Genomic DNA, 22,993 nt, shown 5'->3' on the forward strand with positions numbered 1-22,993 from the left:
TTGACAATTAACTGCTCTCTAGTTGATGCTATTTTATAATTATTTTTTTTGAATTGTCTAACACTTGTTACATATTTATCTGTAAATTTGTGTGGCTGCTTTCGCAGTAACACTTCAGAGGTAAATCAACTTCAAATCAGAAAAAAAAGTCACTCACGTGTTATTAAATTCCGAAATTGTAAATGCATTAGGAAAAGAATATATTTTGTCTTCCTTCATAATAATTTGTATATGATCGTCGCAAAAAATGCTTCGTAAACGTATTGCGGAGTCCTCTCGCCCTTGAAGCAATAAAAGTCAACTTTTCCGCAACAAGCAGGTTTTTCCGTCCACCTTCATCGTGTGGACCATGCAAACCAGCACAGCTGAAAATTTCATTTTCCTGCCCCTTCTTTTCCTCTTGCGCCGGTCGCAAGGCGATACGTACATTAAATTTGTGATTACATTGTATATAAGAGCAGGCGTTTGACGGGCTATTTTCTAAGGCAGGCTAACGCGAGAAAAAGCCTAGCCAGAAGAGGTTGAACAGAAGATATCATCAAGCATCGTGAGTTACGTTATGTTGGCAGATCTTTCTTGAACATTAGTTACGGTTACAGATTCTACATTCAAATAACTAAAATATTTGTTCGGTTAGTCCTTATTCCTATGTCCATAATTACTTTTTTTTTTATTAAGTATTATTTTTTTGTAATTTGGGAAGGCACGTGACTTTGAGACTACATTATAGGGCCACCCCTGCTACAATAATTTGAAAGAGAGTGAAGAATCTATACATATGAAAAGAAAAATATAGTTTATGAATTATGAAACAAGTAAGAATTTCAATAGTTTTTCTACTTAATGAATTTATTCTTGTTACTGATCAAAGATCAAACATGAGGTAAGTACGCACTTCACTGGCGACTGTTTGTGCAACAAATACATGTGTTGTACTAGTGTCAATCTAAAATAGTACATCTTATTAAAGTATATGTATATATACTTCTTGAAATTTAATGAAAGCATGCTAATAAACTCTAGTACTTACATTCGCGTATTATGGATTCCCATACCACAAAATATGGCAAAAGCTTCAACAAAATTTTCGTCATTTTTCGTAAATGCAAGATCATCAAACTTGTTGATTAGCTGTCAAAAGAAAGGAAAATATTATGATTTTTATTAAACATATCAAGTTAAAAATTAATTCTAAATATGAATACCTTTATTACAATGTCTAGTGTGAAAGTTCTAAGGGAGATACTATATTTACGATATCATCATCCTGTAAACAGTACAGCAAAGTATAACTGAAAAATAGTTGAATAGATGGGAATTACGCAAGTAAACCCCCTTTCAAGCCTACAATTACACATTACATGAAACTTACTTGGGTCTTTTAGGCTTCTACGTACAAACATTGGTAGACCCATTCTATCCTTTTTGTACGTCACGTTAACGAAAATCAAGTAGGAAAATATTCTGATAAGAGCATCCCACGGGCCCATCTTTAAAACTTTCAATGTATTACTTCTTTCTTATATCTACATATATGTATGATGTTTACAGAATAATCATACGCTTTGAAAAATTTAAATGCTCACATTGTAATTACCCTACCAGAGAGTCAAATAAAATATAAAACCATTTATATGAAGTGTTTGGGTTGTACGAATCTAAATAATAACTGAAAACGCTGAGAAGTATTTACAACAAATTGTTCTACTCTATTATTACACTACGTTTATTAATGACAATTTCTTTTTCTTTTTTCTTTCTTTTTCTTTTTTCTTTCTTTTTCTTTTTTCTTTCTTTTTTTAAAAATCATCATTATTAACTCTATGGCCTATGAACCTCGGAAGATTGACAAAATCTCTCCATTGAATTCTGTCCTTAGCTAATTGAATCCAGTTTCTACTTTGTATCCACATTTCTGCGAGATCCATCTTAATATTGTCCTCTTATCTCTCTTCCTAGTGGTCTTTTTCTGATTGCGTTTGCAGTTAAAATTTTGAAGATGTTCCCAATTTTTTCCATTCTGGCCACACGACATGCCCATCTGAGCCTCCTAGACCTCTAACAATCTCCGGTAAAGTGTATAAATCATGCAATTCCTTGTTATGAAGTTTTCCCTACCTCCCATTCCCGTTTCTCTTGAGTTCGAATATTGGCCTCAAGATTTTATTTTCAAATACTTTCAGTCTGAGTTCTTCCATCATAGGAAGATGAGGTAACTAAAAATACTACAAAAAAATGTCTTCCTTACGTTATTGAATGATATTTGAAATGTTGTTCCACAATAGATTTGGCGGTTTTAGTGATTAATATTAATGATTTTAGTGATTTTGATTTTTGATTTAATGGTGAAACACTTTTAATCAACATTTTAATATCAGAATACTTGTTCAACAATAATAATATTAGTTAAACTCTAAGAACGAAAGAAGATAAAAAATTACTTTTGAAATTGTCATAAATAAAACATTATATCATGAATAGGAAACCAAAACAGTTTCATCATAAATAAAGTTCATTATACTTCTATTTCTGTTTTCGCTTTCTTACAGAAATTGGGATTTTGAGCTTTCATAGTTTTTGTTACAAACCACCATTTAATTAAAGAACGGAAAACAAATATTTGGCATAAAATAATTCTGCAACGTGAATTTATTGAAAAAGCATAAAATTAGCATATTGGTATTTCAAATATTTTTTTTTTTTGTAGAATATTTCAGTTATATCCATAGGTATTGATTAACTAAAATTTTATACCCACAATGAAAAAAGTTACTAAATAATAATAATAATAATAATAATAATAATAATAATAATAATAATAATAATAATAATAATAATAATAATAATAATAATAATAGGGAAAAGAACAAATTTATTTCTTTTTCTTTTTAATTATAATTTAATAATTATAAGCTGACAATAAGAAGTATGCAGTTAAGAATATATCACTGATTGAAACATCGGAAACACTGAACAATTAGTAGCTATAGCAGGACTGGAAAACGTTAGAATTTAATTCAATTCATTAACTCTAACGTTCAAAAACTTGATTTTTTGAAGTGTAACATTCCTTTTCAGCAACGAGAATGTATGAAATGTTGACCTCACATGGGATCCGAACCACACATGTTCCAATCCAGGACCACAGGATTAAAAATCAAACGTGCTAGCCAGTATTTAATAGAAATTCAATGGTTGGATTCAAAGGTGACACCATTTTAAGTTTTTGCTGTTGTTCTAATAAGTTCGCATCTTGGTTTGCACGTAATTGTGTATCATTCTACACATAATGAGCAATTTCTTAGAGTAATTCAAGATATGTAGAGTCAAATGATCAAAAGGACAAACATAGTCGAACAAACGCAAGAGTCGCACGACAAATAAATATATATATACATATGAAACAAACACGAAAATGCTTCTTTTAATTCACACTTTTTTCCAATATTTTTTAAGCTTAATATAATCTACTTGTGACGTCATAATTGACGGACTGCAAAATTATGACTTTAAAAAGAACTTATCGAACTACATTTAATAAGAATTTATTCAGTGGTAATTAACCTACTTCCAAAATTATTATTTTTTTCTAATTTCGCATTATTTAAAAACAAATAAAGAAAACAGAAGGTATCGTGGATGAAAGCTTCAAGAAAGATCGTTAGAAGACCTCAACGTGAAATAAAATAATAATAATAATAATCTCCAAACAGTCACAGTCAGTTCAAACATGTTAAAAATAATATAGCTCTAACATATCAATTAAGGAATCTACAGAGGTAACTTAAACTATGTAGAAAACCCATAAATAAATGACCACATTGAATTTAGTGCATGTTTCATGGCAAGAAATAGTATTTCATATTGTTGCAGTAGTAACATATTATAGTCAAGAAACATCTCTTAAACCTCTACTGAAGCAGAATTGAGCGATTTCCAACATGGTCTATTATTTTGCAATTCGATTGTGTATATGCTAGCCTGATGTCTGACTCGAGTGATAGTTCAGTTCGAAATACTGCAAAAGGAAACTGTTATGATGCGTTCAAGTAGCCCTGGACACAACATCAACTGAGAAATACAAAACGAGTGGTAGCATCAAATCCACGTTGCAATGTTGTAGACATGACACAGAACATCTCAGTAGTGTAACTGTAAAGCATTCTTACCAGTTAGGCTATGAAAAACCTTCTGCGCGGAAAACTCGTTTCCGCCGCAGGCAATATGCCAAGCGGAAAGAGCGGCCAACGGAGAAAGTGGTATGCACTTTGCACTTTCGGCATCGTGTTATCTTCTCGTATGAGCCGTTGTTTGTTCTGTTTTCATGTAGCTATCGCATTTAGGTCTGGAGAAAGCCTTTTTGACAACTGGACATAAATTGGCTGGGTGTCTTCCCGTTCTGCCTAATTCCCTTTCTGCCTAAAGGCCCTCCAGCACTTTGTAGAAAATATTTTCAATGATTAATCCAATGTTCTCGGGATTACTGCCAGAGTGAGTGTTGCTGTGCTGAGCTTTCGTTACCACTCTGAAGAGTTCTGAGCTCTGAAGATGTTGCCGCTGTATGGTAACGAAAGCTCAGCACAGCAACACTCACTCTGGCAGCAATCCCGAGAACATTGGATTAATAGTAGACGCCAGCAAAGCTTCAAGATCATATTTTCAATGATCTTTAGGCAGAATGGAAGTTCCGTTCTACCTAATCTATCGAAACGGGAAATTCTGTGCAGTGAGGGATCTTTTCTAGGGAATTTTTTATTTAGTAATTCTAACAGATTCAGTAAGAATAATAATTATTTTTTCAATTTTTATCATAAATTTTAGATGTTATTCTACTTGTTCTTCTTGGAAAAATGACTAGGTACAGTTCTGTTATTAGCAGAGTTACTCACGTCTACTTTAGTAAATATGAATCTGATTTTTTAATACCTATAGAAAAATGGAAAATTAATTGGTTCACTTGCTAGAAGCCGTTTGACATTGTAACTAAAACAAACATAAAATAAACTTATTTCGGTCTAATATCAATTCATTTCACAACAAAATTTTATTCAGTTTTCCAATAGTTCATCTCCAACATGCTAAGGCTCGCAGTACGTAAAATGCGCTACAGTTCACGTCCTCAAGATATGTTTGGCTATATATTAAACAAACATGCAAGAGGATACATAAGACGACTCTTAATAAAGAACGTTTGTCTTCTACATCATATCTCCTTTCTCGAACTGATTGACTCAGTTGCAAGAAAGCCGTTTGGCATTGTGACTCTGAAACGAACATGAAACAAATTTACTTCGATCTAATATTAAGTTATTTCACAACAAAATTTTATTCGGGTTTCCAGTAGTTTATCTCCAGAAGTACTTAAAAGTTGTCATATCCTTAAGACATGTTTAGCCATATATTAATCAACAATGCACGAGGATGCATAAGGCGGTCTTTTTTTTCTTTCTCTTTTTCTAAAAAGAGCCTTTGTCTTCTACATCACAGCTCTTTTTTTAGCATCACCTCTATACATGATCAAGTGATTTGTCCTCTATACATGATTCCGTACTACACGCAATATGTCACACTTATATTGTCAAAAAAATGGGACCGCGATGGCTCAGGTGTAGAGAGTTCACTTCTGGTGTATGGGGTCCATGGTTCGATCCCAGCTCGCGTCAGGTGAGCTTTGTGGTGGAGAAACCGTGTGCGTGAGTTTTCTCGGGGTTCTACTGTTTCCTCCAATTTTTCATTCCACCATTTCACCCATTTCTCATCACCGTCTCCTTTAGCATTATTGTAGGACGTAAAACTTAAAGATTTCATTTCATTTCATTTATATATATTGTCAATGTAAATACTAACAATACTAAGTACCACATATCGTTAATATAGCCAATACAATTTAAATAAAGATCTCATCATCACTGTTCTAAATGTAAACAGTATGCAATCACATCTATGTAAGCCACCAAATTTATTACACGTGATTCCAGCCTTCTTCAAAATGATTTGATTTTCTGTTCAACTCACCTACATTTAAGCTTCGGTTCCTTCGGCTTCTTTTCTCTCCAATATTAACATAGAAGCTTCATGTTCTGAACTCTGATTTGCTACTGGTTAACCCAGTAAGCAATCACCTGGAAAAGCTGCAAACTGAAACAAAATCTTACAAAACCCTTCCCGTTCCCAATTATCTGACCTTTTGATTTGATTGGAACTCTACAAAAACAGTATTTCAATATGTGATATTGATATCTTGTATTGCTACTATATACAGAAGATAAATCAGCTGATAAGGTGATGCCGAAAAAGGAGTTGTGATGTAGGGGACTAATACTCTTTCTTAAGGGCCGCCTTATGGATCCTCTTACATTGTTTGCTTAATATATGACCAAACATATCTTGAGCAGATAAACTTAGTATATTTTAAATACTGAAAGCCTTAGTATGCTGAAAATAAATTAGTGGAAACTCGAATGAATTTTTGCTGTGAAATGACTTGATATTAGATGGAGGAGTTATTTTTGTGTTCATTTCAGTTACAATGTCAAATGGATGGTTATTGATCCTAATCATACGCCTAATAAAAGGATGATTTTTTTCTTCAACTTTCATGCATGTAAAATGTTATATGTAATTCTTCACTTTAGTGAAATGATATTCTTTTTAAATACTGAATACCCAATAAAACACGTAAAACTGTTATAGTAAGTATGTATATATTACACATTTTGATCTTTACAAAAAAAAAAAAAAAAAAAAAATCAATATTTCAGAATTAAAATAAATAAATATTTATACAACACTCAAAAGACTGCTATATGCTACTTAGCGTAAGGATGAAAATTTTTAAAAAATCAAATAATATCAAAGTTACTTTTCATAATGAAAATGAATGGTCGTACAGTAATATGTTGAATGTATTTCAAATGTAATAAATGTATAATAAATAGCAGTACCCAGAACTTTTCATGTGGATGTGTGTGAAAATAACACTGTTCAACAACGAAAATGTAAATTGAAGAAAATCAGCTAATATTCAATAATAATCAGCTTGTTGATTTTGTGGTGCTGATCACGAATTTGAAAGTTATTTTCGAATATTAGCTCTACTTTTCGTTTTACAGGCATGTCTAATAATAACGCTTTTAAAATAAATATATTCGCTTCGTTTGGGGTAAAATGTTACACTGATCCGGCAACACTGGAGAAACTATATGAACGCTTGGTTTCATTGTGTTCCTTATCTCAGTAGTGTTCTGCTATTGTTAGAAAAGACAGGTTTAGTGCAGTTATCAGCGTTTTGGGTGTGACGTTTGTGTAGTGCAGGACATAAAAATACAACTACAAGTACGCAAAAATACTGGTATTTCGAATGTATATTTTTAAATAGTTGTCGGAACTATTTCAAGTGACATTTTGAGGATTTCAATAAACAAAAATGCCGCGAAATTGTGTAAACAGTGCGGATAGCTTCTGCTACGTGTGTGGGGAAGTGACATTTTCCTCACAAAAGCAGACTATAACACCACTAATAAGAAAAGCCTATCAATATTACTTTGGTTGTAAAATTGGAGACCAAGATAAATCTTGGGCACCCCACATTGTGTGTAACACTTGTGCCAACAATCTAAGAAATTGGATTAATGGGAAGGGGCGCTCAATGCCTTTTGCAGTGCCCATGATTTGGAGGGAGCCAAGCGACCACATCAGAGACTGTTATTTTTGTATGGTTCCTTCCGTCAAGAAGGGAATTTCCACGAAGAAGAAGCGGGCCTTGATCTATCCTAACATTCCTTCTGCAATGCGCCCTGTTTCATATGGAGAAGGACTACCTGTTCCTGACCCACCTAAAGAATACGATCTTTTTTCTGATGATGATCAAGAAGTTGGAAGCTCCTGAATCAAGTACTTCGAAGGACCCTACGTTTGTTGTAGAAGAATCTCCATGTGAACCACATAGACTTACTCAAGAGGAACTAACTGATCTAATCAGACACTTGGACCTCTCGAAAAGCAAAGCCGAAATTTTAGCGTCACGCTTAAAGCAATGGAATTTATTGCAGGAAAAAGTAAATATTTCAGTGTATCGGAATAGGGAGATGTTCACTTCATTTTTTACTATGGAAGACACACTTATGGCATGTACAGATGTAAATGGTCTCATGAGGGCACTTAAAATTAATTACGAACCTACGGAGTGGAGGCTCTTTATAGACTCGTCCAAGGTGAGTTTAAAGGCAGTGCTTTTACATATTGGAAATGAACTTCCTTCAATTCCTGTAGGTTACGCAGTTTATATGAAGGAATCTTATGAAAACTTGAAACGTTTACTTCAAGCCATTAAATATTACGATTTTCAGTGGCTCATTTGTGGTGACCTTAAAGTAATAGCACTGTTGCTAGGTATGCAGTTAGGGTATACAAAGTATTGTTGCTTTATATGTGAATGGGACAGTAGAGATCGTGGATCTCATTACCGCAAAAGTGATTGGAGTACCAGAGAAACTCTTCAGCCGGGAATGAAAAATGTGCAGCATGAACCACTGGTAGATCGTAACCGAATTTTGCTTCCCCCTCTACATATTAAATTAGGTCTTATGAAAAGTTTTGTTAAGAGCATGAACCAAGAGGATGAGGCCTATAAGCACCTAAGAGGACAATTCCCTCGATTAAGTGAGGCCAAAGTAAAAAGAGGGTGTTTTCATAGGGCCACAGATTAGGCAACTATTCAAAGATCACAAGTTCGACGAAATTCTCCAAGGTGAGGAGAAAGCTGCGTGGGAAAGCTTGAAGAGTGTTTGTTCACAGTTCTTGGGAAGACACCGAGCAATAAATTACAAACAACTGGTAGCAAAGTTGTTATTGTGCTACGAAAATCTTGGTTGCAATATGTCTCTGAAACTCTACTTTCTTCATTCACATCTAGACTTTTTTCCCGAAGATTGTGGAGCAGTAAGTGACGAACATGGTGAGCGTTTCCATCAAGATATTGCAGCCATGGAGAAGAGATATGAGGGAAAGTGGAGTTCTAACATATTGGCCGACTACTGTTGGACTATTGCAAGGGATGCTCCAGATGTAACCTACAAAAGGCAAGCCAAGCGAAGACGCTCAAAATAGAATAAACATAATCCTGTACAAGGGATCACTTGAAACTTTTGTCTACATTGCAGTGTAGTTCTTGCACAAAAAGGTATTTGTACATATTTTTCATGTTTTGATGTTAATACTGATTTTTATTACGGAATTGTTAATGTTTAACTTGACCACGGTTACTTTATTTTCTGTATCGCTGTGAAACTGGTATCTGCGCAATTTTGAAAAAGGAAGTACAAGGGTATAGAAAGCTATAGGTTAGGGTACTTCTTAACTCCCCAGCTTATCACATCACAGTGAAATAGATAAAAAAAAGTGAAATGTAGGTTTTTACAAGGATTTTGCTTAAATGTTCTATAAATATTAATACTTTTGTATATATACAGCTACTGTTGTACAAGGGCGTTTTTTTTCTCAACCTGAGCTAAGAAAATTCTTCTATTATCATTTCCTTTCATATTATGCTTAAATGAATGTAAAAATCGCAATTTCAAAGAATTTACATACTTTCGAACAAAATTTGTTGAACAGTGTAATTAAAGCCAATCTGCTCTTTTATTATATTTTTAGATTTAATTGGGTTTTCAGTACTTTTTTTTTTTTTAAGAAAAAAGTTATTTCAGCAAATTGAAAAATTACAGATAACATTTTAGAATATATGACAGTTGAAGGAAAAAATAATTGTATAGGGTGTGCACTGGTACATGTAATATATACTATGATTCTGTTCCTTGTATTTCGTTCATCTCGTCAAAATTTTGCTTGGATTTTGTCCCCGCCTTCGTTATTACAGCCATTGTACATGAGTTCCGATCTACATAAAAGCACGCTAGGAGTCAAACATTTCGGTGCTGCATTTCACTAAAAGATCCCTCCCCATATAAAATTACCTGTCTCCAAAGATGCCTAAAGATAAGATCATTGAAAATATTTTCTACAAAGTGCTGGAGGGCCTTTAGGCAGAACGGGAATGAATCACTGACCGCAATCAACTGTCGAACATGTTGGATGTACTGCTATAGTCTGAGATGCCATTTGGCGCACAAGATAACCAGACTTGGTTGAAAGTGTGAGTAATATTAGCAGTCAAAAATAAACAAAATATGGAAGAGAAGTATTATTTCAATATTTTCAGGTTAACTGCTGGATAAAAGTGGAAGATAACGTTCCTTCGATGGATTCCTCCATGATTATAGATGATGCCGTGCAAAAACAACTCAAAATAGATGGGTGAAATAAAGCACCCAAAAAAGATTTCATGAATCAGTTATCAGACACAAATTCGATAGAACAAGTCCGAGCTATTCTTGATTGTGCAGTAATACGTTCCCGAAAGTTTGCTTCCTACGGATATTTGCTAGTGTTTACTAATTAAATTGACCAACTTGGAGAAATTCATTAATTCTATGCCTAACCAAATTAACGCTCTGAAGTAAGGAAGGATGAGGTAACTAAATTTTAACGTGCGAAATTGGATTTGTATGTAGTAGCTACAATCAAATAAACATTTATGTCAAAATAACAAGTATTTACTTATGGGTTGTCTCTGTAAGGTTTATAAAAAGGTACAACAGCATAGATTCCAAAATCACAAAGAAAATTATGGTCTTACATTTTATAATAAAATATCCAGATTTCATTGAGAACGACTGCACCTATTGAATATAACTTTACATGATACTCTCCTTGGTACAAATTACATTTAAAAAGTACAAAGAAGAAAACATCCGTTTTATCTAAGTTCAAGTCTTCATGATTTCTTTGATATTAATATCAAAATAAGCTTGATAAAAATAACTTTACAACAGTACGTGAGCAGCTGAAACAGTTACTATGCATATAAGTATCTTACCTGTATAACACCTATAATTAAACCTGAGGAATTTTTTATTGCCATGCAAAGGATGCTTTTGTGCCTGAATCCAGTGCCTTCATCAACTGATGGGTCAAACCTTTCGTCCTGATAGGCATCGGGAATATTCACAGTCTAGAAAATAAAATCAGAATCAGAATCTATTACATGTTATGTAACTTTAATAAAATAATTTTCTCTTTTATAGCAGTTAAGATCTATAAACTAAAACAATGATTGGTGTAAACAAACCTATTCTAAGTGTTACTTTTCTCTCTTTTTTTGTTAATAAAATTAGCAACTCTACCTAATGGCACAAAATTTAGGCATTGCTGTAAATACCACACGTAACTTATTTCGTAGAACTTATTCACTTAATCAGTGCCAATACAGTTAAGACCATTTTACCTTAAACATAGTAAGTTCTTGCATAATATTGGAAATCGACAAATGAATCGACTTTAAATAATATTTAATATATTCATAAAACATACACATGAATTTCCTATTGTATAACTGTCGCTTCCAATAGTATATTGCTTTTGAAAAGTATGCAGTTAAGTTATAATTTACATTTTTTTCATGCTTCGATGTATATCAAAAAGTTGAAGACGATAGTTAAGACTATACTGATCCTATATATTTTACGTATTTATGGAAATCAAATACAATTGTTTTCTCAACAGCATATATTTTAACAAAATTAAGATAAGTGAGTTTCAAAAAGTTCTATTTTACATATTAGATATAAACAATAATAAAAAAGCATACAATACTACATAGGTCGAAAACTAGAAACGACGACCGCAGATATATACTGTTTTTGTACAGTCTGTGATAACAGACAAAAAAGTACATTTTGTATATATATGTATATAAAGTATCTATTTTTTTTTCATAGATGACTGTACAGACACGTTAAAAAGACGTTTCTTACGATGAAACGTTTTATCTCATATATATCTGAATTCACCAATTAAAAGTATGGCTTTCACGGTCTAAACGACAAGCATATTATCTGTAAGTAACAGAAAACTGTCTTGAAATTTGTTTAGCCATTTAGAAATTACGATTGGGAAATTAGTCAGAAAGAATAATCTTAAACATGACAGTACGAGACAACAAAGAACTACAATAAGCATTAAGAACGTCTGTGTTATTTAGCCTTTTAAGGTATAAAACAACTACATTGCACAATAAAATATACAAAAAAGAAAAATGAAAACAAACTGCTACAGAACGACTCATTTGAAATATAAAGCTTATCAATATTATAAAAACTAATAGTGTACAATCTACCGCTTCTGCGAAAGTATAAGCCTGAATAGCATTAAAATGTTTAAAAAGATATGTACTTTGCTTCTCTTATATTCTAAACTAAAAGTACTACTACCTTTTAGACCTAACAAAGAGTTCAAGTACTATATTTACTTTCACTGCGTTCACAGCGTTCCATGATCATGCGCTGTATTGTGTAGGTTAAATGAGACAGATGATGATAAATATGAGTAACTAGTCATGAAGGATTAGCAGTATCAAACAGGAAATTCAAACAGAACCTACAGACACGAGATCGCCTACTATAAGCTCACGTAGTATGGTATCGAACTAAGGGCCCTAACTATCAGATGATATATCAGTACTTTACCACTGAACTACTGTACATCCCACTGAAGAGAGAAAAGAAAATATGTAGTGATATGGATTTTGTTGACATGACAACTGTTGATGACTGTATAAAATCTCTTGAGATTAATAAATATATAACACATTTTGAAAATATTATTCACTAATACTAATGAGATATTTAGTTTTAAAATATCTACAGATTTTGATTTAAATACATCTGAAACATATCTAAAGTACACAATAGCTACTTTTCTGCTAATGTAATATTCACAAACTATTCAGAAGATGCTACATAGATTGATAATCTAATTTCAAGAGAGTATGATACTTATTTGTTATTAAATTGTACAACAGAAACAGCCAGATATAAAAGTAAACATAGAGATTAGTAAAGATTAATAGATAAATGATATGAAAATATTAACACAAGACTATCACTTTGAAAAGAAAGTATATTTGAACATGCTACCCTAACCAAATTTAAGCCTATAAACTTTGCCAAAATGTTCACACGTTATTCGCTGCAATTTGATTTCATTGCCATGGTTTCAAAAATGCATATGATCTTAATTATCAAATACCTATTTTACTAATTGTTGCCAATGTTTTATAACAGTTATAGTTCTCTCAAGACTATTCACATGAGGATTGTACCGTTACAATATTCATAATTTGAAAACGTTTAACATTTTTGCACGGGTAGAAGTAAGGAAGTATTAGTATTAGGAAGTAAGTATTAGGAAGTAAGTATTAGGAAGTAAGTTGAATGCAGTATAACGTACTTCAACTACTACTCCCACAATACTTTTTGTGACTTCCACACAAATGTACAACACACGAAAGTTACAATATCTATTTTTTCTTTCTTTAGGGTGGTGGGAGTCAATCTACGATTACATGCAAGATAATGGAAGATAGAATTATAATTTTAATAATAATAACAATTAAATACGCAAATATACCTACATAAAACTACATATAAAATATGTCGATTTATGATTTATCTTCCTAGTAACCACGATGTTTGGAGAGAGAATTTTTGAAACAGTAGTTTTATTGACACCGGAAGTGGAAAAATTCCTTGACTCATTCACAGCCAGCACGAGAAAGCGAAAGAGAAGAATCGACATAAGGAAAACGTTTTTATTTCTGGAAGACAATTTTAATGTGTGGCACCCATGAAACTTCTGACGGTGGATGTAGAACGGTAAAAATCGGTGCTAGAAAATTACTAATTGCCAATTGATGCATATAATAAAAGTCATACAGAAGATAGAAGACACTAAGAAATAAAGTTTTTCCCTCCTTTCTTTCTTGTAAACGAACATTGTTGACGACAATAAAGAAAATACTATATTATTTAGAGATATCTAAAGTTGATACATCAGTCAGCGCGTGGTCAAATTTCAAGCATAATTGACACATATGCCACCGAATAATACCGAGACATCTCGTTCAGATCATGAAAGCTATTATAAACTTATGATAAACTCATTAATTCATTCTTGGTTTGCTTTAGAATAATAGCATTTATTGGTCATACAGTTTGCGTTATTGTCATATTTAGAGAAAACACAACTAGAAGTTTCTAAGAACAAGGTTTAGAGGGCAGAAGTTTGCATTTGATGAATACATACAATTTGTACTCTTTCAAAAATTGATATCCAGAACTTCCAAGAGCTTTGAAAATCAAGAAGAGAAGAAAAGGATAAATGATTTTTCTGAATATTTCTAAGACCGCAGGTGTCTTCTAACACAAGTTGATGTTTATTAGGAACAATTTTGACGCATTACAAACTTCTTCAATTTCAACACTCATGAAATGATTTCCAGTACAAAAAAAAAAAAAAAAGGGGGGGGGCAGGTTTATTGATTTTCCTTTAGAACAACTTGTATATTCTACAATGTCGAAATTCCTCAAGAATCGTGCTGGTTATATTTATACGGTCATTCGAAGGGGAAACGTAATAACAAGATTCTTAGTCAGTTATAGTGTACTTACAATATATTATGGATAGTAACCTTGCTTTGAGGCTCTCAGGTTGTGAACTTTTAGCGTTAACTTTTGTTTTCTTCGTTTATTTATTGAATTTTACCGTCCCTGTTCAACACTGAAGCTGTATGAAACGTGGACTACAGTTTAAAGTGGAATCCGAAACCACTATAATGCGTTATATAGCAATGCTGTTCGACGAAAATCAAACCAAGGACCACGTGCACTAAAAGCTTTCCACTTGATCAGCAGAGAAAGCTCGTTTCCCCCCAGCGTCAAGGAAAGTATTCTGAGTCAAAGAGTGGACTTTACATTAAGTATATTTCAGGGGTAGTGATATATTTAGTTATACTGATCTATAGGTAGTAACTACAATAGATCATTCTACGTTACACAGGAGAGACATAAGACTAAAATTACCTTAGATTCACTATCTTTTAGTGATTCACGGATCGCTGATTATATTGCAATATTTATTTTCCTTGTATTAGTTAATAAGGGTGACTAACTACAATTTGAGGACCGCTGTTCCGTATTACTATTCGCAAATAGACAGATATAAATATACGTATGGAAACAACTAAAATCTACAAATTTACTTTGCAAGACTAGTTTAAAAAAGAAAGAAACAAGAGAGAAAATGCGTGCATCAGAATAAAAGGAATACCTTGTAAGAAATAAAGATAATAAAATAAAAGAAAGAAATCCATGAATCTAACACCTCACCACTACAGAAGCCGAAACCCAACTCCTCTACATACCTCACCTGTTGTTGCAACATGACCAGTAATCCCAATATTAATGGGAAATCTGCTTTCAAATGGACTGAAACGAAACAAAATTTTATATATATACATACTTTTTCTCATTAAACTAAAAATTAGTAAGTCATTTTACTTGACTAATTCTGAATGGTATGCAGATGGTTAAGAGCCTGCCTTACTAAAAATAATACAAAATTTACCATTTTTCTTTCATTTGTTTTTCATAAGTGAAAGGAGATAATGAAATGCAACTCACCACTATCACAGATAATGTTACTCTACAACATAAAATATGACCCTGAAGAATTTTCAGTGTTGCCATCCATAGAAATTACAGTGTTGTCAGAATAACAACGCTCCTAAAATCTAAGTTAGGGCAGCGACTAGAGAAATGAACTCAACTGCATTTGGTTACGTATCATGTCGTTTTGGTTTCCTGTGAACTATTTTTAAGTAACAGTTCTATTTACTTCGTAATAAACAAAATAATTTTAACATACAGATATTAAAACTAAATAATTATGTTATTTAAGAAGTAGTTCACAGGAAACCACAACAACATAATAAATAACCAAATGCAGTTGAGTTCGTTCCTCTAGTCACTGCTTTAACTTAGATTTTAGGGGCGTTGTTATTCTGGCAACACTGAAAATTCTTCAGGTTCATATTTTCTGTTGTAGAATAACATTATCTATGATTGTGGTAAGTTGCATTTCATTATCTCCTTTCACTTATGAATAAACAAGCAAAAGAAAAATGGTAAATTTTGTATTATTTTTAGTAAGGCAGGCTCTTAAATCATTTCCGACTAACGAGAGATCTATCTATATTTACAATATGGTATTTGAAAAGTCTCGAAATTTGCAAGCAGTATAGCACTAATGATAGAAAAAGGATTTAAAATAAAATTAGAAAATCTCCATTAAAAACACGTAATTTAACGGGTACAAATCATTCACGTATTTATAATCAAATTCAGTATTGACATAAAACACTTTTTTACTTCAAACAAGATACTCTACTTTATTAAAAAGAAAGAAAAAGCTAAAAAAAATACCTTTAACCCTTAAAAAAAGTGTTTATCAGGTAAAGTATAAATGCACCCCAGCAAAGAAACTTTGTTTTTCTAGAAAAGTATATTATATATATATATATATATAAACTTCCTCCGATTGAATTAGAACCATAAGAGTAAATGAATATTCTAAAAATCTACTAACACAGAATATTCTACAGAAAGAAACATGATCAGTCATCTAGTTGAAACTCAGGAAAATATTTGTGGGACTGGGCTGTACCTATGTCCCAATCTAATTAACTTTAAATTTCCTCAAGACCACTTAATGAATTGTGTTTAATAGATATACATAATGGAAGTCAAAAAATATTATCCCTGATTAAACATTATTAGTTAAGTGACGCCGAAATAAACAGCACTGGGGTGCACACACACCTCACTTGGTAAACAGACGGTTAATAACAAATACATTACAATGCTAGGCAGTTTGTTAAAAAAGAAACATCCTACAGATGTTTCCGTATTGCACTCATATAATATTATCTTATTATAGGTACAATCGGAAGAGTTTTCTCCTCATTTTTAAAAGCTACTGCACAAAAATTCAGTTTGATAACAAAATGCAAACATGTCAGATGAGTAAATTGCAAATAATACTTTATTCTCTAATGAATCCAATTCAATCCTTTTATTAAAATAAAGATACTCTACGTCGATGCTAATGCTTACATTATGTTGAATTCTCAGTTACATTATCCTGAATGCGTAACATTTTCAAAGTATTTTCGTTAGTTAAATTTAATTTTAGTGCCCCGTTCAGCAGCCAGGCTACGTGAGACGTAAACCTACAGCTTAACGTGGAATCCGAACCAAATGAGCTTCCGCCAGGAATCCAATCCGAGACTCCCACGTCGAAGACGCGCACGCTATCTACATAGCTACGACGGAGCTTTTGAAAAGCAAAAGATTTCAAAATTAAAATTAGTGTCTATATGCCACTTGCTCGACGATTTTTTTCAGCAAATGTTTAATAATTCCTTTTTTTTATGTATTTTTATTCATTTATCATTTTTTCTAGCATCCCACAAGTATATCCTTTAGGCTAAAGGAAATGGATTATTAATGAAAGTAAACGATGGCGAAATTAATTTATTGTGCTCTCCCACCAAAAATCGAATCTCAAACCACCAAAACAACACGCGCTAGTCACTAGACCAGCGGGAAAAGCAAGAATTTAAGTATAAAATTTGTTAGAATTGGATCTTATTAATATCGACAAAGGCATTTTTAATTTTATAAGAAAGGATAACTTTCAACTCCTGTAGATACTTGAATCATGATTTCTGACTTAATTATTACAATAAGCTTTCATCTGAAATAATTTATACAACATGAAGTTTCTTATAGTTCTCCTATTATACAGTGATGTAAGACTTTTGAATTAAAATAATAATTGCATAGAATGCTATACGTAAGTGGTCGTTAAAATGACTCAAACATCTTAACATGAATTCTATACAGTAAAAGAACGACTGTACAATTACATGTGAGATTTCTATTCATATTAGATGTATATTACAAAACAAGGATTTGAGGTGGAAAAAAGATCAAAAGATTGCGATCTTGGCCAATAATTAATTTTTGGATCAGGGGCCACAAAATTTTTGAACGGCTAAATCGAGTTTTCGTATTTTCTACGGAATAAGCACATCATACTGAGTTACATACTAGCATACTAATTCCTCAATAAATATTAATTTGACAAATTCTAATACTTAACTAAACCAACGATATCAATTTGACAAAATTTAATTTTATTCGCAATGTGAATCATTTAGAGAAAGTACGAGTGAAAATGGTATGATAGTTATCAACATTTTCGCAGAAAACTACGTATTTAATACTCTACTCTGTGTGTGTGTGTGGGGGGGGGGAGGATTATCAAGCACAGAAAATATGCAATTTTCAAAAATAGGAAAATATATACATCATATGCAGCATCGTATTACATGAATGCTACTTATTTATGCAGTTACTGCTAATTTTTTAAATTAGATCTTTTCTGAACATAAATAAGACACTTTATGTATTATCCATCACCTTACTTATTACTGGGTTATACAATATGAATCGTTACTAGTAGCGTTCTCGACTTTGTATCATGTTTGCCGGGTTCAATTCTCAATGATAACCCAGTGTCCACTAACTTGCATAATACATGTGAGACGATAAACTGAGAAATCAATACGGACTACTTATCAATAAATGTGAACAAAATCTAAGGATAATATCTGAAATGCTATATGGTTTCCATCTTTTATCTTCTGGTCGAAGTTATAAGTCACAGATCTAAAGTCAGAATAGCAAATAATACTATAACTTGTGATAACAATATAATTACACACGTTGCTTTCCGCTTGCTTTTTATCTTTCAAAATCATATACAGGTTTAAGAATATGTAGCACATCAGGCTTACGCGATTCTGATTTACGATCAATATTATATTGTATTCTCTTCAACTTTATCCGAGTCTGAAAGTTTGAACTTGTACAAAACTAAAACTGTTGAACAGAAAGACACTAATATATGTACTAGAGAAAAAACTAGGATGAAAGTTATTATATTATGTAAAATTCTTTTATTCATTTAAAATACTTACTTCGTTAATTAATTTTACGAACAAAGATATGACATGCAATACAAGAGACCGGGATTTCTATCGAGAATAAAATAAGAGATCATGCGCATGAACAAAAGGCTTCTCATAACTTCACCAAAATACATTAACATCTTCCAAGATAAAAAGGAAAAATGTATGTATGTGATATCACAGTACTGATATATATATATATATATTTCGTAATTCTACCACAGAAAGACTACAAAGTGCCTGATATTTTATAACATGATTAGTAACTTCGACTTCTAGTCAAGTGATTTTGCGATCGCATTAAAGTTTAAAATACACTTTCTAAACATAGAATTTTTCTATTATATCGTCTAATTTATTACTGCCAATCAAAAAATTCTGAGAAAGTTCATTATAGAGACACAAATAGCAAATAGATATATAGAGACACAAATATCCAGCTATAAGTATATTTCTCGGAACGCTATAAGCCAAGATCACGAAAGTTATTATATTGAAGTTAAGTCAATATTATATGTTTTCTTAATATCTAGTTCAAAATAAACAGTGTATTATGTTCTTTTCAATTAGTGTAACAAAATGTACGCTTTAAGGCTGCGACTAACCTTGTGCGTGATTCATTATCGTCAGCTTCTAAATCACTAGCTTCAAAATCGAATACTCTAGAGAATGAACGCTTTGAGGCTTCGTGGACTAACAGAACCTGTAAAATACATTTAAGTTGTATTAAATTTAGCAAAAAATATATATGTAAAAAAGAAGAATTTTATGAAATGATTCTTTTATATATACTGTATATATATATATATATATATATATATATATATATATATATATATATATATATATATATACAGTACCACCCTGTATATATATATATACAGGGTGGTAGGTAACTCTACCGAAAAACTTTGGGAGGCGGTTCCTTATACAAGATGAAAGAAAAAAGTTCTAATAAACATGGGTCGAAAAACGTCTCCTTTCAGAGTTACGAACTACAGAAAATTCGAAATATCACATTTCAAAACGCTCTAGCTTAGAAACTATAGGGCCTATCCCAAGCGGGTTAAGGAATTACACAGGAACTGGTATACGCTCTATCTAAATATCCATGTTTTAGAATTCACCGATACCAGCGAAACGAACGCATTATTAGTACTTAAAGAAGTATCCCTATACCTCAACTTCCTTTTTACAGTTCCTTTCACCGATAACGGAGGATGGTAAAAGCATGGATATTTAGATATAGCACATACTAGTTCCTGTGTAATTCCTTAAACCGCTTGGAATAGGTCATTTAGTTTCTAAGTTAGGGAGTTCTGAAAAGTGATTTTTCGAATTTTCAATGGATCATAACTCTGAAAGGAGACGTTTTTCGGCCCATGTTTATTAGAACTTTTTTCTTTCATTTCGTATAAGGAATCGCCTCCCAAAGTTTTTCGGTGTAGTTATGTACCATCCTGTATATATTTCGGAAATTGCGCTCCGATCACCATCTAGATTCCAATAACCCTATTTCTAAAACTTCTTCTCAAAATGTATGTTGTTTCACATATGATTAATTAATAAAATAAAAATTAATTCATACCACCGTAATAAATTGTTAGCGGCGTGAGTCCGGGTTCGACTTCCAGCAGGAGCACAAATTTTTCGATGGTTATCAAGTATTGTAAGATGACAGAAGCCAAAGTGCTGATTACAAATCAACAAACTAAAAAAATGCCCCCATTCTTTGGATCTCTGGCATGCGCCCTGGAAAATATTTTAGTTATACTTGCTGTTTAATACTTTGACGTGAGAAAAAGTTCGTGGAGATGGACTAGGTAGTGAGTTAAGACATCTTTACAAAATTCTATCTATTTTGTTTCTTAGATCTTATGTATGCTCAATCCTCAAGACATCAGGAACCTGTAACCCAACTACTAAATTCCTTCGACATTTCATTATATTACCAGAGAATTACATATTCTATTCTGCTAAATTACAACTCATATGTTAAAAATGTCTTAACAACTGAACGAAATAAATAAATGCATACATAGCACATTCTTCCAAACATTAATAAATAAAGAAGGAAGACATTATCGTGCTTTCGAACTTCTAGTTGCAAATTGCTTATATAAATATATCTTTAATTTTTGTTTAATTACTAGTGGTAACACATTCATTCCTTCAAAAATTATAGCTGTTTTTAAATGTCAACAATATTTTGACATGCTTTTGCTCCACAACAGAGCACATTTCACACTATAATTATTATTTTTATTTTGTTTGGTACTTATAATTAATGACAAAATTAAGTGATTATGTTTATCTGTATATAGGAATTAATAGCAAAACTCATGCATACTATAATATTGTGTAACACATATTTTGTTCCTAGATATCGTTTTGTTTCTTAATTGTCCACGTTTTAAAAAGTAGAAAATATCTATTACTTTCTTCACATTTTGCTTGTGTGCTCTAGATGATAAAATTTAGAAATTAATTTGATGTACTATACGCAAAATTGCGAACGTAAACGAAAACTATTTCGAAATAAGTAGTTTTCTGAGGTTTTGTGACTGTAATGTAAATCACTTTCGCGTATAAGCTCCGAAATACAATCTTTCATTAAGTTTCTATTATATATTTCCTGGTGTAGTTCTATATACGAGGGCTATCCAGAAAGTAGATTACGTTTTGGAATAAAAAATCAACAAAGTATAGGAAACAAATTTTATTATATACAGATGAAAGCCACACACAAATACTACTTTTCGACATAGTCACCATTCAAATTAAGGCATTTATCGTAGCGATGTACGAGCTTGGAAATTCCTTCGTCGAAAAATTCGGCCGCCTGCGACTTCAACCACTTCGTTACCTCTTCTTGCAGCTGTTCGTCGTCATCAAAACGCTGCATAGCCAGCCACTTCTTCATTGCTGGGAATAGGTGGAAGTCGCTCGGTGCCAGGTCGGGACTGTACGGCGGATGAGGAAACAACTCCCACTGAAAAGATTCAAGAACTTCACGCGTGACATTTGCCGTGTGGGGCCGGGCGTTGTCGTGAATCAACAAGATCTTAGAGCTCAACATTCCTCTGCGCTTGTTTTGAATTGCTCTTCTGAGGTTTTGCAGAGTTTGGCAATACCTTTGAGCGTTTATTGTAGTGCCTCTTTCCAGGAAGTCCACCAAAATCACACCTTTTCTGTCCCAAAAAACAGTCGCCATCATCTTCCTTGCCGACATTGTTTGCATGCATTTCTTGGGTTTTTGGGGAGAACCTGTGTACCCCCACTGCATTGATTGCAATTTCGTTTCACAGTTCACGTGTTTCACCCATGTTTCGTCACCAGTAACGATGCGATCGAGTAAAGAGTCACCATCCTTATTGTAGGCGTCCAAAAAGTGCAACGCTGCAGCCATTCGCTGATTTTTGTGGTCCTCTGTCAAGATTTTTGGAATCCATCTTGCACAAAACTTGTGGTAACCAAGCTTTTCGCTGATGATTTCGTGCAACAAACTTCGCGAAATTTGTGGAAAACTCAAAGAAAGTTCCGTTATTGTGAACTTTCGATTTTCACGGACTTTAACATCGACTTTTTCGACAAGTTCGGCAGTCACTTTGCTGGGTCTCCCACTTCGATCTTCGTCGTGAACATTGGTTCGGCCATTTTTAAATCTTATGACCCACTGTCGCACTCCACCTTCAGTGATAATGTTGTCCCCATACACTTCACACAGCTGCCGATAGATTTCTATCGGTTTACAGTTTTTTGCTGTCAGAAACCTTATTACTGCACGCACCTCGCAGCTCGCGGGATTTTCAATTAACGCAGACATTTCAAACCGTCACAGTATCTTAACGGAGCACAGCACGAACCTCTCACTAGCACGGCTAGATGCCGACTGAGCTGCGCAACGCTCTGACCCCAAGATGGCCGCGCTAGCCCCGCCCCTAGCGGACACAGACGAAAACGTAATCTACTTTCTGGATAGCCCTCGTACCTTAGGGGAAG

General features: G+C 32.9%; 1 protein-coding gene across 7 annotated transcripts in view; it reads right to left on the minus strand.

The window, feature by feature from the left end:
- Pde11 (Phosphodiesterase 11) overlaps nucleotides 1-22,993 on the minus strand; it is a 959,005-nt gene that overhangs the window by 41,494 nt on the left and 894,518 nt on the right. For all 7 annotated transcript variants that reach the window (XR_014131602.1, XM_081759673.1, XM_081759669.1 and 4 more), the window contains 4 exons: nucleotides 19,597-19,694; nucleotides 15,320-15,383; nucleotides 10,937-11,071; nucleotides 1,031-1,131 (listed from right to left, as the gene is read on the minus strand). Coding sequence is in view for 6 of the 7 variants with exons in the window: in XM_081759673.1 (XP_081615799.1) it covers nucleotides 1,031-1,131; nucleotides 10,937-11,071; nucleotides 15,320-15,383; nucleotides 19,597-19,694 (398 nt within the window). In the remaining variant the exon portion in view is untranslated. The remainder of the gene's footprint in view (nucleotides 1-1,030; nucleotides 1,132-10,936; nucleotides 11,072-15,319; nucleotides 15,384-19,596; nucleotides 19,695-22,993) is intronic.

This window comes from Thermobia domestica, chromosome 5 (genome assembly GCF_964235325.1).
Source record: "Thermobia domestica chromosome 5, izTheDome1.hap1.1, whole genome shotgun sequence".
Lineage (NCBI taxonomy): Eukaryota > Metazoa > Arthropoda > Insecta > Zygentoma > Lepismatidae > Thermobia > Thermobia domestica.